At 38.5% G+C, this 17,153-nt stretch overlaps 1 protein-coding gene across 3 annotated transcripts in view; it reads left to right on the plus strand.

Annotated features, from left to right (window-relative positions):
* The window catches only part of NELL1 (neural EGFL like 1), a gene marked incomplete at its 5' end in the record, with an annotated part of 865,989 nt that overhangs the window by 138,942 nt on the left and 709,894 nt on the right, over positions 1-17,153 (plus strand). For 2 of the 3 annotated variants that reach the window (XM_081280547.1, XM_081280546.1), the window contains one exon: positions 11,029-11,199. The exons of the other annotated variant lie outside the window; for it this stretch is intronic. In XM_081280547.1, the coding sequence (XP_081136673.1) occupies positions 11,029-11,199 (171 nt within the window). The remainder of the gene's footprint in view (positions 1-11,028; positions 11,200-17,153) is intronic. 3 annotated transcript variants of the gene reach the window in all.

A 17,153-nucleotide genomic window follows, 5' to 3' on the forward strand; every position in this document is an offset into this window, starting at 1 on the left:
AGATTATTACTCAGCATTATAAGAGAATAAAATCATGGCATTTGCAGTTAAATGGATGGAGTTGGAGAATATATTGCTAAGTGAGCTAAACCAATCCTAAAAAACCAAATGCCGAATGTTTTCTCTGATATGTGGATGCTGATCCAAAATGGGGATTGGCGGGGGTGCATGGGAGAAATGGAGGAACTTTGGATAGGGCAAAGGGGAAGGGAGGGGTCGTGAGGGTAGGAAATATGATGGAATGAGATGAACATCACTACCCTAAGTACATGTATGAAGACACGAATTGAGTGACTGTACTTTGTGAGCAACCAGAGACATGAAAAATTGTACTCTGTATGTGTACTATGAATTGAAATGTATTCTGCTATCATGTATAACAAATTAGAGTAAATAAATAAATTAAAAAAAAAAAGAAACTTTGGAAGAAAACCCAAGGCACCTGTGGTTGCCTCTGAGGGGCATTGAGTACTAGGAAGATTGAGTGTAGGATGGGAGAGAAATTTTCACTGAGTACTTTTATAGATATATTAACTTGTTTTGGAAATAGATGAATTTATTCTGAACATAAAAATTCAATAAAAATTAAAAGATTGAAGATTATATTTCTTGTTTTAGAGCAATAATATTCTCCATAAGCCTTTAGTAAAAGTTGTGGAGAAAGTGCTATACATGCGTTGGCCATTACTATATCTTTAGCTATAACAACAATGTTACTAATATTTTATTCCTTCCTTCCCCAACAGCCCCCCGCCCCCACCCCAACACCTCTCTCTCTCTTTTCAGTACTAAGTATTGAACCCAGAGCCTTCTACATGCTAGGCAAGCACTTTATCACTGAGCTACATCACCAGCCCTCATTCCTATTTCTTGATATTCGTGCACATCTTAATTTTGAGTTCCTGTAGGTCCAAAGCTGTACCTCAGGCTTAAGATGAGATGCAGTTGTGCAGTTCTAGGCTCTATGCCTTGGACTTGTTTGCTAATAAATATTTTTATTTAGTTTTATTTGTAGGCTTTGGCATTCAAAAACAGACTACCTGAAATGAAGCAAGTTTTCTTGTATGCAATTATGAAAGTGAACCTGGCTATTGTGTATAATTATAATGCACTAATAAAAACATTTAAAAAACTATCCCTTCTATCTTTGTCCCTGTAAATTGTATCATTGCTTTCATTTTAAATTTCTTCTTCCAATTTTAATTTTTTTTTATCTAGACTTTCCTAAGGTTCCATGTCTTTTTTTCCTGGTCCTCAGTTTCTGGGAAGTAAGAAGCCAGCCCTTGCTTTAGTCAGAACAGCAGGGCCTGATACCATGTGGATTTTGAAGACTGCAATAGAGCTGTTTCGAATTGATATAGAGCTTTATTTTACATTTCATTTAACAGTGAATGTCTTATTTTCAATAAAAGAGATTTTGTAATTGCTGTCACTATTAATCTTTTGCTAGATGTTTGCTGAGAGTATTGAGCACAGGACTAATATGTAACTTTACAATACAAATAACATCAGGTCAAGTCTAAACAAATGAAAGGAGAAGGCAGACACACATTTCCTTGTGAGAAAAGGCAGGCGGTATACACTTTGAGCAGCACCACACCTCTCTGAGGCTGTTTATTTCCATGGAGGCAGAAAGGAATCCGAAAGGGAAATCATAATCAGTACTGGCCATTAGCCCTTCATAAGGTGATTTACAAATGCTCTGTTAAAATAAAGAACTGTGAAGTAGATGGTTTGTTTTCTAATAGAAGAAGAAAGAAGGGAAGGAAATGAAGTGTGTTACCCCCATAAACACCTGGACTAAAAAGGCAGAGGCAGGGGTTGGACAGAGAGAGATTGGCTGGGCTTGGGACCCCTTTATTTCTAGGGATTATTCCCTTTTCTCCCATTCCCTACATGGCCCTGAATAAAGACATGAAGAGTTGGGGGTATTAGATGTTTTTCTGGATCCGTTAGGACTTTTCTTTAACTTTGTCAAATAGCACTGTAGATTGAAAGGCAAGTGCCCAGATCCTTGTCTGGCTGGGTGGGATATTAGGACTTGATATATGAAGGATTATGGATAATGAGTAGTATATAAAATTTGTTGAATAGTTTCTGAAAATCTTGCTGGTTTATCGATATTAAGTTATATTTTGGGGTTGAATACCATTTTTAAAGGTTTTTTAGTTTTTAATTTTTATTTATATTTTAGTACTAGAAATTGAACCCAGCAGTGTTTTACCATTGAGCTATGTCTTTAGCCCTTTTATAAATTACATTAAATTAAAAAAAAAAACTTTTGAGACCTGGTTCAAGTTGCCCAGGTTGACCTTGAATTTATGATCCTTCTGCACCAGCCTTCTGAGCAGCTGAGATTATAGGCATGCACCACCACACCTGGCCTATGTTTTAGCTATCAATAATTTACTTTTTAAATTGGAAACTGAAAATGTATAATTGTATAAATTTATGGGGCATGAAGTGATGTTATGATTGATGAATACAGTTATAGAATAATTAATATACCCATCACCTCAGATTCTTAACATTTTTGTGGTGTAAACTTTTGACATTTACTCTTAGCAATTTTGAAATGTACAATATTCTTATTGTTGAGTTGATTCTCCATGGTCTACACTAGAACTGAAAAAAAGGAAATTATTTTATCTGAGATTTTATACCCTTTTACCATCATCTCCCTCAGGTCCCTTGACTCCTACCTTCTGTAAACACCATTCTTTCTACTTCTGTGAGTTCAATTATTTTTTAATTACACATATAGGTAAGAATGTCCAGTATTTACCTTCTGTGTCTTGACTTTTTCACTAGCATAATATTCTCCAATTCCATCCATGCTGTTGAAATCACAAAATTTTTAGGGCTGTTACTATTTGCTGATCATATGATCTTATATAAAAGTGGTACAAGCTCCACCAAAACCCTGTTAGAACTAATAAGTGAATACAGTAATCAACTCACAAAAATCAGTAGTATTTCTATGCACTAACAATGAACTAACAATGAATGAACTAATTTATAACTACACATTTTCTTCCATTTGTTTAGACTTGACCTGTGTAGTTATAAATCTGTGAGCTTACTTACAAGCTGTCACTTTGAGATTTGATGATCTGGCCAGTGACCCCAGGCATTTAGTAAAGACATACATAAATTCTAAGTCTCAATTTTTAAAGGTCAAAATCTGTATACCTAAAGCTAGAGTGTTCCAATTTCTGTTAATGTGCAAAACTGACCCAAAACTTGTTACACTCAGATTCTGTAGGTCAGAAATTTGGACAGAGCCCAGAGGAGGTGGCTCATCTCTGTTCTATAATATCTGTGGCTTCATCTGGGAAGCGTGGACAGCAGGGGAAGCCATCTGGAGCTGTTTTCACTCACATTGCTACTTGCTTATAATGGCCATTGGCTGGGGCCCCAGATGGGATGGTCAACTAGAGCACCCACATGTTACCTTTCTAGTGTGGACAGGGCTTCCTCACCGTATGGTGGCCTCAGGATGGTTGGGCTTCTTACAGGGTGACTCAGGGTTTCAAGCACAACTGTTTGGGTAAATAAGAGAGAAACTGCATTTATGCACTTGTTGCCCAGCTGTGGACAGTCACCTAGATTCTAGGGGGGAGGGGAGAGAGTGCCCACCTTTCAATTATAGGAATGTCAGGATCTCTTGGTAGAAGAGCATGGAAGATGGGAGGTATAGCTGTGGCTGTCTTTGGAAAACAATTTCTCACACAATATTAGGCCTGGAGTGCAGGTTCTCCGTCATATAGAAGGTGACTGTCTTCATGCCTCCTGACGTTCTTTCTGTTTATAGACTAGCAATAGCTTTGTGTCCATGGTTGCTTCTCAGTTTTCTGCCTTTCTTTTTAGTTTTCATGTTCCTGTACCTCTCTCTAATGAGTCAAGATAGTCTAGAAACTTCTAAGTATGTTTATTATTATCAGTAAAAGTTAACTTTTGTTTACAACCCAGCTCAGTTTTAGTCTGTATGAAGAATGGGATTTATGGATCATGCAGTCATTTATGGACCCAGACTCATTTCATCTAATGGTGCCACCACCCATCAAGTCCTCTGACTCCTCCATTGGACCCTGTACAATGACCACCGATAAGAACACCTTCTCTTAAGTGTCTTGGCCTGGACATGATGCATATCATCTCTGCTTATGTTTTGTTGGTTACAGCTAGTCATATAGGGTCCCTCCTAGATTCAAAAGGACAGGAAATCTGGTATAGTATGTGCTAGGCAGAAGGGCAGGGTATGGATATTGGCTATATCTGCTACATCTGCCATCTCCTGTCCTCCCTCCTACAAGCTGCTAAAGAGCCTGGAGTAGGCATATTGACAAAATGTCAAGGGTTAAACAAAACTAAGGGTCAATTATTCGTTTTCTTTTCAGGTTTATCAATTTGCAAAGTAGGCCATGAATTATAGGAATTTAGACTTGAGCTGGACCTCAAAGACTCAAATAAATTTAGTCATTTAAAACTATTTTTGGAAGTAAATCTCTTACTCAAGTGAAATCATTTTGGGGAAATTCCAGTTTATGTAACAAATGAAAGTAAAGCTTCTCTGATTAAGGGAGGTTGTAGTCCTGTCTTTTCCCTCTGCCCTACATGCTAAGGGCCTTCCAAGGAATCCTAGGGCTCTGTGAGTCGGAGTCAATCACTTCACTGGACAGATGGGAGAGACTGAGGCACAGAAAAGTGGGAACATGATCTGCCCGAATTTCCTTAATTTGTCTGTAGTGGTTTAGGTTGCATGTCAAGTCTCAGTACACCCAGGCCAATGGTCTTTGCATTACTGATCACTTAAAAGCCGTTCTACCATCTCTTTTTTAAGTATTTACAGTACTTGAGAACCCCAGCCCGAGTGAGGACACAAGATACCTTCCTGGTATGTTTGGATTTTCTTTTTATTATCCCAGGATTGGACAAAGAGAAGACAAGAGCTTTAGCAGAAACAGGGGTGACATTTTTCTCCTGGGTGATGGTGAGAGCTTAGGAAATTGGCTGGCACCTGACTCTGCAGGATGACTTGGTAGCACAGGGCATCAAGGGGTTCATGGATGGGGGCTGCCTGAGTACACTGGAACTCTTGCCCTGTCTGATCCTGACATGTTTGTACCTCCGTCCCAGAGAGGAAGGAGCACAGTGTGATGGAAAGAATATGGGTCCTAGAATTAAGAAGATCTGGATTTGAATCTTAGGATTCCATGACTTCAGGCAAGACACTTTATCATTCTGCGTCTCAGTTTTCAAACCTCTAATGTAAATAAAACTATCATGTAATATTGTTGGCAGAATTAGAGATAATACCTTTAAAATGCTTTTTACCATATAACCCAGCTATACTACTGTTAGGTATTTATCTTACTGAATTAAAGTCTGCATACTATAATGATCCACGTATACCCATGTTTATAGCAGCACAATTCACAATAGCTAAAGTGTGGAACCAGATAAGGCATCTGTCAGTGGATGAATGGATAAAGAAAATGTCGTGTATTTGTGCGCGCGCACTATTATGGAGTTTTATTCAACCATGAAGAAGATGAAATTGTTTGCTAAAAAATGGATGGAAATTGAGAGAATTATGTTAATGAAATCAGCCAAACTCAGAAAGTCAAGGGTCACATTTTATCTCATGTGGAAGCTAAAGAGGAAAAAGGAAAAGAAAGATGTAGGGGGAATCTCATGAAAATCGGAGGAAGGTCAGTAGAGGAAAGGGACCAGATGGAGGGAGGAGGGGAGAATAAGGGGTTATACTGTAGAGTGATATTGGCCAAATTATGTTGTTATATTATGTGCATGTATGCATATGTAACAACCAATCCCACCATTATGTACAACTATAATGAACCAATAAAAATATGGAAGAGAATACCACTGAATACAGTAGAAAGTTGTGGAATGCCAGCATTGGGAGCACCCACTTTGTTGTCTATCAGATCTGGGTTTAAATCAAACTTCTGCCATCTATAGCTGTATGAGCATCAAAGGTTTAATTTCTTATCTGTAAAATGAGGTGATGGGCAGAGGGTTGGAGGAGAAGGGGAGGGGGCATGGGGTAATTAATGATTGTGGAATGTGATGTTCATTATATCCAAAGTACAGGTATGAAGACATGAATTGGTGTGAATATACTATGTATACAACCTGAGATATTAAAAATTGTGCTCTAGATATGTAACAAGCATTATAATGCATTCTGCTGTCATATATAAATAAAAAAATGAGGCAATGGTTAAAGTGTGGACTTGGATTGCTATATAAAGCAAGAACCTAGGGCCAGACTTCTCTGGTTTAAATCCTAGTGCTGCTTATCTCTATCTGTGTTGTCTTGAGCAAGTTAGTTAACCTCTCTGACTTCCATCCTTCACAAAATGTGGATGATAATAGTTGGTAATTTTAAGTTTATTTTGAGGGTTAAATGAATAAGCATTTGTAGAATGGTGCCCTGCCCATAGTTAACACAACAAGAGCATTTATTAAAGCAAATAACAAATGACAGATTTGTTGTGGGGATGGTTTTGATATGAAATATGAAGCTCTAAAGGCAGTCCTCCTGAGAGTGATAAGAAATCAGAAAGAATTATCTATTGTTACATAACTAATGTTCGCTATATTGTTTTTGTTATCACTGATACCATTATCATTCTTAGGAGCAGAGTTAACTTTTATTGAGGTTCTATAAAATTGTAAACATAATGCTGGGAAACTAATTTTTTCATTATCTTTGGGATTTTTCAGGATTTAGGAAACTGGTCCACCCTGGTGCTCTCTCTACACCTGTAGTGTACTTGGTTCCCTTTATAGCAAGTAGCTAGAGTCCTCCTTTGTTTTCTCCCTGGGAATCCAACAAAAGTAAAGCATGAATAGGAGTGTGGCCTTATTTCCTAAGTCCACCTGGCCTTGACCTCTCAACCAGATTCCCACAAAACAATAGCTTTTTCAGCGCTACAAAGAGGACACAGTTGGAATGTCAGTAGGTACAGCACTAACTCTGGGGCTCTTTGGGATATGATGTATTTTTCTAGAAAGATAATATATGTCCTCGTCGAATACCTAGGAAAAGAAGACTGTTCTAAGGAACTTCTGACCTTTGCTAATGAATTAGTGCTGGTTATCATCTAAAATTAACTTTTATAATTTTTAATCCCTGAATACAGAAACAACACATTCACCAAGCAACCACTTTAACATCTTGAGTTTGTCTACTCTTACAGTCATGTGCATGTGTGTGAGAGAGAAATCTTAAAATGGGATATACAGGCATTAATTTTGGTGAAAATGATAAGCATTTTAATAAAAATGGCTTGCTTGATGTACCATATTATTTGGAATTTTTGTTGCAAACTTGACTTCCAAATATAACATGGAATTCAGATCATCCCATGAAATTTAACTTCAGTTCCAGGTCATAAAGATTGTATCTAATATCCAAGAGTGACTTTGGGGAATTATTCAGATTTTGGAGTATGGTCTGCCTAGCACTTAAGCAAAGGCTTTGGTTTAAAAAAAAATCTCAGCCATGGAAACATAGGAGGTGAAGATTTGCGTTCATAGCATTTGTGTGAAAAGGACTTGGGGCGTTAGTTGATGAGAAAGTCAGTGTGAACATTAGGAGGCATTCATGGTCACACATAGCCCAGAGCAAAGCAGGTGATAATGTCACTGTACTTTTCTTTGGACCACATCTGCACCAGTGCCTTTATCCCTGGATGCTGTATTTAAGTGCAAAATTGATTTATTTGACCAGGACTAGAGTGTATTGACCAACACGGGGAAGTATCTAGAAGGAGGAATCAGGTAGGATCCTTATCCAGGAGGGGTTTCTAGTCTACATGGGAAACAGGCTTGGAAAAAAAATAGGGTTATCATTGCTGTTTTCAAATATTTGCAAGATGAGCAGCTTTTCCTGGTAGCCAGAGCAGTTCATTGGAACAGCACACATGGCTGAGGTCCAAGGCTAAGGGGAGAAGTGCTGCTCATAAAACCTGGCTGATGTTTTCATCATCCATAGAGCTGTGGCCTCCACTCCCTCTGCAGACTCTCAGGAAGACCCCCCAACACTTGAGCCTAAAGAGTAGAACTGTTAGAACTACGTTGCTCTCTGGACACTTGCTTGTGATCACTTCCAGTATCTTTCCTTTTCCTGCCAGCACCACATGGCTCCTAGTCTCTGGCTTGTAGCATCAAACTTCTGCTGCCCTCACCGAAACCAGCTGGCCAGGAAGTATAGCAGCACCTGGTGTACTCCACTACAGTGCTTCCTAAACTTTAATGTGCACATGAATCATCTGGGATCTTTTTGAAATGCAGATTCTGATTTCATAGAGCTTGGGTGGAGCCCAATAATCTGAATTTGCAGGGGTGATGCAGTTGCTGCTGCTATTGCTCTGATTTCACTTTGGGTAACAAGCTCTGCTACGTATTACGGGTCTTCCCCCAGGCGATAACCAAATCCCATCAGGCCAGTGACCATCTCTTCCAAGTTGCTATCAGGACTAAGCCTCACATCTCTATTAGCAGAGGGTTACTGCCTGGAAATATTGCCTTATTCACTTCATGAAGCAATTTTATCTGGATGTCACTTAGCCATCCAGTATTTTTTTTTTTTAATCCCTGGCGCTGTTTCAGCAGTTATCTAACATATTATTTTTAAAAACACATCATATTGAAGTTCTTCCAAGTTGTTTGAGATAATATCACCTTTTGAATATATACATGATGCTGTCAGAAATATTAGCCTAAGACAGAAGTATTTGCTAGCATAATATTAGGGCAGATTTTTTTCTCATAGCTATATATTTGTGATTACCACAAGGTAATCACTTACTCCAGTGCTTTAAAAAGTGATCTCTAAATGATGTTTTTATAATACATTAAGCACTTGCTCAATGAGGCCAAAACCCCAGGAATAATGATTAAATCTGGTTAAATGTATTTACCTTCCTCCTTAATGATTTTATCAGCCGATCTCCGAACATTTCTTGTTGTCATTGATTGAAGTCCTTTTGGTCATGTTTCTTCCCTTAGGAGTCACTTTTGGGTCAAGACAAGGGTATGAATCTTGGTAAGGTCTCAAATATAAAATCCCAGTTCTTTTCTATACTGGAGCTACATGGTCTTGGCAAAGCACCTAGTATCTCTGATCATATGTGAACTCGTCTGTAAAATAGGAATAATAAATCTGCATTAAAGAAATGAAATGGGATAATGTCTATGAAAGCATTTCACATATTCCTGGCACATAGTGGTCACACAATGAGCAGTAGCTTCTCTTGACTTTGCTTCTCTTAGGATGCTTTCTACTTGTTTGGTGGTTTTTTTTTTTGTTGTTGTTGTTGGTTAAGGAGGGACATTTTATTCATTTTTCTTTCTTCACTAGTCTGAAAACAAGTGAGATAGGGATCTGTATTTTAAATGCTTTTTCATTTCTTCACTATGTGTTCAGGAAGACATATTGAATGAATTAGTGCATGACTAGATAGTCTCTAAGGCCTTGACTTTTAAGTTCTGGCATTGTTTGACTCTTCTAATGTTTTAGTTGCTTAAAAGAAATTGGAGAGTGTCTTTAGAATAAATGTTAAGGAATTTATTCCATTTTGGTCTTATAAAATATGTATTTTATTAATTATTGCTAATAAGTATGTACCTGGCCCCAAGAGCTGGCTGCTCTCATATAAGGAGCTTCTTCAGTTCAGGCCTGATTTTTTGTTGTGTTTCAAATAAGAGAGGTCAGAACATTGATTCTCCGCTTCCCTTGAACTTCTCTTGGGAATATCTCCTGTGAAAGATAAGCAAGAAATATGCATTTGTTCTCTGACATGAGATTTGGGAATCATGCATAATAGAGGTTGAGTTTCATGATATATTCATTTCGGTCCTCATGGAAGATGCATTTTGTATTTTTGATTAACAATCTAGCTGGTGAGGTCAGGCCAACTCAGTGGATTAAAGGAGACACAGCAGGTCCTTCTAAATCTCAGGATTAAGCTGGTCACCATCTCAGTGAGCAGCTTTTCGATTGTCACATGAATGTGTTGCTGGAGGTTAGTGCTGGTTGAGGTAATCTTGCTCCTGCTTGAGGGCATCTCCGGTGCCTGCCTCTAGGATGGCAGAAAAGTGCTTAGAAAGTGCACAGTTAAATTTGAATGAGTTTAAATCCTGTCTTGGGTGTGTTACTTAATCCTTGAATTTCCGTTTTTAAATCTTTAAAATCAGTTTTATGCGGTTTTGTGGGTGACCTGCTAGTATGATGCCTGTCAGTGAGGTCAGGTCTCATGTCAATGACACATTTCAGAAGAGAAGCATGGAAGATAAAATCCTCTGCTCCCCATGAAAGTGCCAGCACTGGTGGGTATGGGAGGAGTGTTCCCAAAGTTACTTGCTGCAGTATTCAGCAGTGGCACTAGGGACGTCTCATGGATCTGGAAAACATGATAACCTTAGGAAAGAAAAATCCAAATGCATGTTTCATTCTGGGATAATTTGAAATGCTGATTGATATGTGAGTAGTTTCAACCTTTTCTCCCCTACTCATCTTCTAGGAATTGTCCAGATATAGCCTTTGGTTTAAGGGGGGGGGGGACTTTACTAATTTCTGTATTCTTGCAATTTATTTGAATCCCTGATGTCCAACAAAGCCTTTTATTTCTCATTAGTTCTTGAAAAAGTTAAAATGGGAGTTCTAAAAATAAACATCAATACATTCTTTTGACCCAAATGGCCTGTTTTAGACAATAGAAGAAGGATTCTGAACGGGTGTTTTTATGTATTTGAGAGACACAGCCCCATGCTTTGCTAATTAGCTTGTGGCTTCTTACCTCACAGTGGCTCAATTGATCTCCTTTTCAGAGGCTCCAGGTGTCACCACAAGGGCTGTCAGACAATAGGTGAATTGGGTCCCTTACAGTACAATTGATTTCAAGTCATGGTTTTTGTGTTGTGTTTAGCTGGGGATTGGCAATAGCTGTGATATTCAGAACCAGAAATAAAACAAAATTTTGTTTCTTTACACAGCTATTTTGAACTGGAGAGCAGTGGCCTGAGGGATGAGATTCGATATCACTACATACATAAGGGGAAGCCCAGGACAGAGGCACTTCCATACCGAATGGCGGACGGGCAGTGGCACAAGGTCGCACTGTCAGTGAGTGCCTCTCACCTTCTGCTCCACGTGGACTGCAATAGGTATGTCTTTGATTGTTAGTGATTTTGCCCTTGAAATCAAGCAGTGGAAAGGGGAAAAAAAAATCAAATCCCTCCAAGACTTGCCAGGAAACAAAAACCAAGGGACCTTAATTGTAATTTAACCTACCAAATGGGCCGTTAGGCGTGCTGAAATGACCAAGTGTAATACGATAAGAAAACAGTTCATTAAGATGAAACTGTATCCTGTGATTAGGAACAAATGTACAAAAGGTTGATTACAGATTGGGGAATATTAAGTGCACCTCGGTGTGCTCTTGGCACTGGCTGAAATTCCATGGAACTGTGATCACAGTTAACTGTGATATATTGTTGTTGAGTTCGTTCCACTTGGGAGCAAAGAAGCCAGTCTACCTCAGAATGAATCTGAGAAGCCTTTGCTACTGAAGCGGCTAATTCTATTTTACTTCATCAGGTGTAGCTTTGCTTAAATATCTTCTCCAAATGCGACCTTCTTAAAATGGCTGTTCTTTGAATCTTTTGGAATCAGTGCCATCCATTCTCTGCAGGGAAATGCACCTTCCAGCTTTTCAGAGGGTGGCAGGACTATTTGTGAGATCTGGGGGGGGGGGGTTTCTATAGAAAGTTGTAGTGACACAGACATGCTGTTCTATTTGGCACTGGAGGTAGGTTTACTGACAGCTGAAGAATGGAGACCACTGGTTTCTGTTCAGTCACTTGTGGCTAGACAGCTAGATAATGGTGGTTAAGGGAAAAATCTTGATCTCTCCAGAAACCACTGAAAATCCTTATGGAAAGCGATCCAGTCCAATTACAGAGAATTTTTTTTTTTTTTGCATTCCAAGCATGCATTGTTGGTTCTCATTATTGATGCCATTAAAGTTAAAATTACTGTTCAGCCCCAGGGCTTGCTCCCTGGGGCCTAGGGTAAAGAAGTGCTGGGGACAGCCTCCCTCCCAGAACCCATCAAGAGGAAGGGTATTCCAAGGTCAGTCAGTGACAGACTACATATCTGATGAGTGGATTTTTTTTAATGTGCTTGACACTCCTTCTGAAGTCTGCTTTAGAAGACTTGGAAGGGCAGCAATCTGGTGTCAGGCTCAATCCAGTGTCAGGCTCTGAGAAATCGAAGTGTGTCTTGCTCCATTTTGATGTGCTCTATTTAAGGTACTTTCTAGACTTCTAAAGTATTGTGACTTTGACTAGTTATAGTATTGTGTCTGGACAGTTTCCATAGAAACCATTGGCTCCTTTTCACCCTGCAGACTTGAGCTGGGCAGCCTGGAGGAAGCCAACCTTTAACTGCTCTCTCCATTTCTACCTTTCAGAACTCATTGACTCTTTCAATTCTCTAGAACTAAAGTGGCCTGGTAGATAGCACTCTTGTTCCCGGAGACCTGCCATCCACATACTGCCCAAGTAGGATTGCAGAGGAAGGACACTGCTTGTCCTCCTAAATCTCAGGCCAGGAAAAGGCCTCAAATTCCTACTTTAGTAATATCCAGTCAAAAATTGCTGGAGACACTGCTGTTTTCTTGCTATACATTATTTTGCTTCTTTCCTCCAAAAGTTTTATTGTGTCTTGACATTGTTCTCTTTCAAGAACAGAAAAAAAAAATAGGAGAGAGAGGATCTGTCCCTACTAAACTAGAGTTTCTTGCCTCCATAATTTTTTTGGTCCCTACGAAGTATTATTTTCTGCCATCCTCAGCCACTTGTTAACTCTGTGACTTTGGGCAGGTGAATTTACTTACATATTAGCGATTTCATTTGAAACGGGAATGAAATATGAATACCTATGTATGAATACTAATTATGCTCTACATCATGATGTTTTGGTTACTAACAGGCAGCATATAAGATGGTGGTCTCATTAGATACATCACTTAGTGACATCATAGCCTTCTTAGTCTGTGTAAGTGCATATATGATGTTCATACAATGACACAATCACCTAATTCATTTATATCCCTGTTGTTATGGATCATATGACTGCACATATTTACAAATGGGAGTGTTAAATATTCCATGTAAGGTGCTTAGACCTTTGGTGTACAATATGCCTTTTGGTGGTGGTTGTTTTTTATTTTGCATATTTACCTCTTTGACCCTGCCTCTAACCTTTTTTTTTTTAATTATTTTATTGTTGGTTGTTCAAAACATTACATAGTTCTTATTATACCATATTTCACAGATTGATTCAAGTGGGTTATGAACTCCCATTTTTACCCCGTATACAGATTGCTGTGTCACATCAGTTACATTTCCATTGATTTACAAATTGCCTTTCTAGTGACTGATGTATTCTGCTGTCTATCCCATTCTCCACTGTCCCCTCACCCCTCCCCTCCCCTCCCCTCCCCTACTCTCTCTCCATCCCCTCTACTATAAATCGTTTCTTCCACTTATATAATTTTTCTCCTACTCCTCCTTTCCTCTTATATGTAATTGTGTATAACCCTGAGGCTCACCTTCCAGTTCCATGCAATTTCCCTTAACTCTCACTTTCCCTCCCGCCTATCATCCCTGTTTAATGTTATTCTTCTTCTCCAGCTCTTCGTCTCTACCCTGTCCTTGGTTACTCCCGTTATATCAAAGAAGACATTTGACATTTGTTTTTTAAGGATTGGCTAGCTTCACTTAGCATAATCTGCTCTAATGCCATCCATTTCCCTCCAAATTCTATGATTTTGTCATTTCTTATTGCAGAGTAATACTCCATTGTGTATAAATGCCACATTTTTTTAATCCATTCATCTATTGAAGGGCTTCTAGGTTGGTTCCACAATCTTGCTATCGTGAATTGTGCTGCTATGAACATCGATATAGCAGTGTCCCTGTAGCATGCTCTTGTTAGGTCTTTAGGGAATAGACCGAGGAGGGGAATAGCTGGGTCAAATGGTGGTTCCATTCCCAACTTTCCAAGAAATCTCCATACTGCTTTCCAAATTGGCTGCACCATTTTGCAGTCCCACCAACAATGAACAAGTGTACCCATTTCCCCGCATCCTCGCCAGCACTTGTTGTTGTTGGATTTCTTAATGGCTGCCAATCTTACTGGAGTGAGATGGTATCTTAGGGTGGTTTTGATTTGCATTTCTCTGACTGCTAGAGATGGTGAGCATTTTTTCATGTACTTGTTGATTGATTGTATGTCCTCCTCTGAGAAGTGTCTGTTCAGGTCCTTGGCCCATTTGTTGATTGGGTTATTTGTTATCTTATTATCTAATTTTTTGAGTTCTTTGTATACTCTGGATATTAGGGCTCTATCTGAAGTGTGTGGGGTAAAGATTTGTTCCCAGGATGTAGGCTCCCTGTTTATCTCTCTTATTGTTTCTTTTGTTGAGAGAAAACTTCTTAGTTTGAGTAAGTCCCATTTGTTGATTCTGGTTGTTAACTCTTGCGCTATGGGTGTCCTATTGAGGAATTTGGGGCCTGACCCCACAGTATGTAGATCATAGCCGACTTTTTCTTCTATCAGACGCCGTGTCTCTGATTTAATATCGAGCTCCTTGATCCATTTTGAGTTAACTTTTGTGCATGGCGAGAGAAAGGGATTCAGTTTCATTTTGATGCAAATGGATTTCCAGTTTTCCCAGCACCATTTGTTGAAGATGCTATCCTTCCTCCATTGCATGCTTTTAGCCCCTTTATCAAATATAAGATAGTTGTAGTTTTGCGGATTGGTTACTGTGTCTTCTATTCTGTACCATTGGTCCACTCGCCTGTTTTGGTACCAGTACCATGCTGTTTTTGTTACTATTGCTCTGTAGTATAGTTTGAAGTCTGGTATCGCTATACCGCCTGATTCACACTTCCTGCTTAGCATTGTTTTTGCTATTCTGGGTCTTTTATTATTCCATATGAATTTCCTGATTGTTTTATCTATTTCTACAAGAAATGCCGTTGGGATTTTGATTGGCATTGCATTGAACTTATAGAGAACTTTTGGTAATATCGCCATTTTGATGATGTTAGTTCTGCCTATCCATGAGCAGGGTATATTTTTCCATCTTCTGAGGTCTTCTTCTATGTCTCTTTTTAGGGTTCTGTAGTTTTCATTGTATAGGTCTTTCACCTCTTTTGTTAGATTGATTCCCAGGTATTTTATTTTTTTGGGGGATATTGTGAATGGAGTAGTTGTCCTCATTTCTGTTTCAGAGGATTTGTCGCTGATATACAGGAATGCATTTGATTTATGCGTGTTGATTTTATATCCCGCCACTTTGCTGAATTCATTTATTAACTCTAATAGTTTCTTTGTAGACCCTTTTGGGTCTGTTAGGTATAGAATCATATCGTCTGCAAATAGCGATAATTTAAGTTCTTCTTTTCCTATTTTTATGCCTTTAATTTCTTTCGTCTGTCTAATTGCTCTGGCCAGTGTTTCGAGGACTATGTTGAACAGAAGTGGTGAGAGAGGGCATCCCTGTCTTGTACCAGATCTTAGAGGGAATGCCTTCAATTTTTCTCCATTCAGGATGATGCTGGCCTGTGGCTTATCATAGATTGCTTTAACAATGTTGAGGTATGATCCTGTTATCCCTAATTTTTCTAGAGTTTTGAACATAAAGGGATGCTGTACTTTGTCGAATGCCTTTTCTGCATCTATCGAGATGATCATATGGTTCTTATTTTTAAGTCTATTGATGTGGTGAATAACATTTATTGATTTCCGTATATTGAACCAGCCTTGCATCCCAGGGATGAATCCTACTTGATCATGGTGTATAATTTTTTTGATATGTTTTTGAATCCGATTCGCCAGAATTTTATTGAGGATTTTTGCATCTAGGTTCATTAGAGATATTGGTCTGTAGTTTTCTTTCTTTGAAGTGTCTCTGTCTGGTTTAGGAATCAGGGTGATGTTGGCCTCGTAGAATGTATTTGGAAGTTCTCCCTCTTTTTCTATTTCCTGAAATAACTTGAAAAGTATTGGTGTTAGTTCCTCTTTAAAGGTTTTGTAAAATTCTGCTGTATACCCATCCGGTCCTGGGCTTTTCTTAGTTGGTAGTCTTTTGATGGTTTCTTCTATTTCCTCTATTGTTATTGGTCTGTTTAGGTTGTCTATATCTTCCTGACTCAATCTGGGCAGATCATATGACTTAAGAAATTTATCGATGCCTTCACTATCTTCTATTTTATTGGAGTATAAGGATTCAAAGTAATTTCTGATTATCTTCTGTATTTCTGAAGTGTCTGTTGTGATATTGCCTTTTTCATCCCGTATGCTAGTAATTTGGGTTCTCTCTCTTCTTCTCTTCGTTAGCATGGCTAAGGGTCTGTCAATTTTATTTATTTTTTCAAAGAACCAACTTTTGGTTTTGTCAATTTTTTCAATTGTTTCTTTTGTTTCAATTTCATTAATTTCAGCTCTGATTTTAATTATTTCTTGCCTTCTACTTCTTTTGCTGTTGTTTTGCTCTTCTTTTTCTAGGATTTTGAGATGAAGTATGAGATCATTTATTTGTTGGTTTTTTCTTTTTTTAAGGAATGAACTCCAAGCAATGAATTTTCCTCTTAAAACTGCTTTCAATGTGTCCCATAGATTCCGATATGTTGTGTCAGTGTTTTCATTTACCTCTAAGAATTTTTTAATTTCCTCCTTGATGTCTTCTATGATCCATTGGTCATTCAGTAACCTATTGTTCATTCTTCACGTGGTGCATGATTTTTCCTTCCTTCTTTTATCGTTGATTTTCAGTTTCATTCCATTATGATCAGATAGGATGCATGGTATTATTTCTACTCCTTTATATTGTCTAAGAGTTGCCCTGAGACATAATATATGATCTATTTTTGTGAAGGATCCATGTGCTGCTGAGAAAAATGTGTAACTACTTGATGTTGGGTGGTATATTCTATATATGTCAATTAAGTCTAGGTTGTTAATTGTGTTGTTGAGTTCTATAGTTTCCTTATTTAACTTTTGTTTGGAAGATCTGTCCAGTGGTGAGAGAGGTGTGTTGAAGTCT

This window comes from Spermophilus citellus, assembly GCF_964194105.1.
Source record: "Spermophilus citellus genome assembly, chromosome: 2".
In the NCBI taxonomy this organism is placed as follows: Eukaryota; Metazoa; Chordata; class Mammalia; order Rodentia; family Sciuridae; genus Spermophilus; species Spermophilus citellus.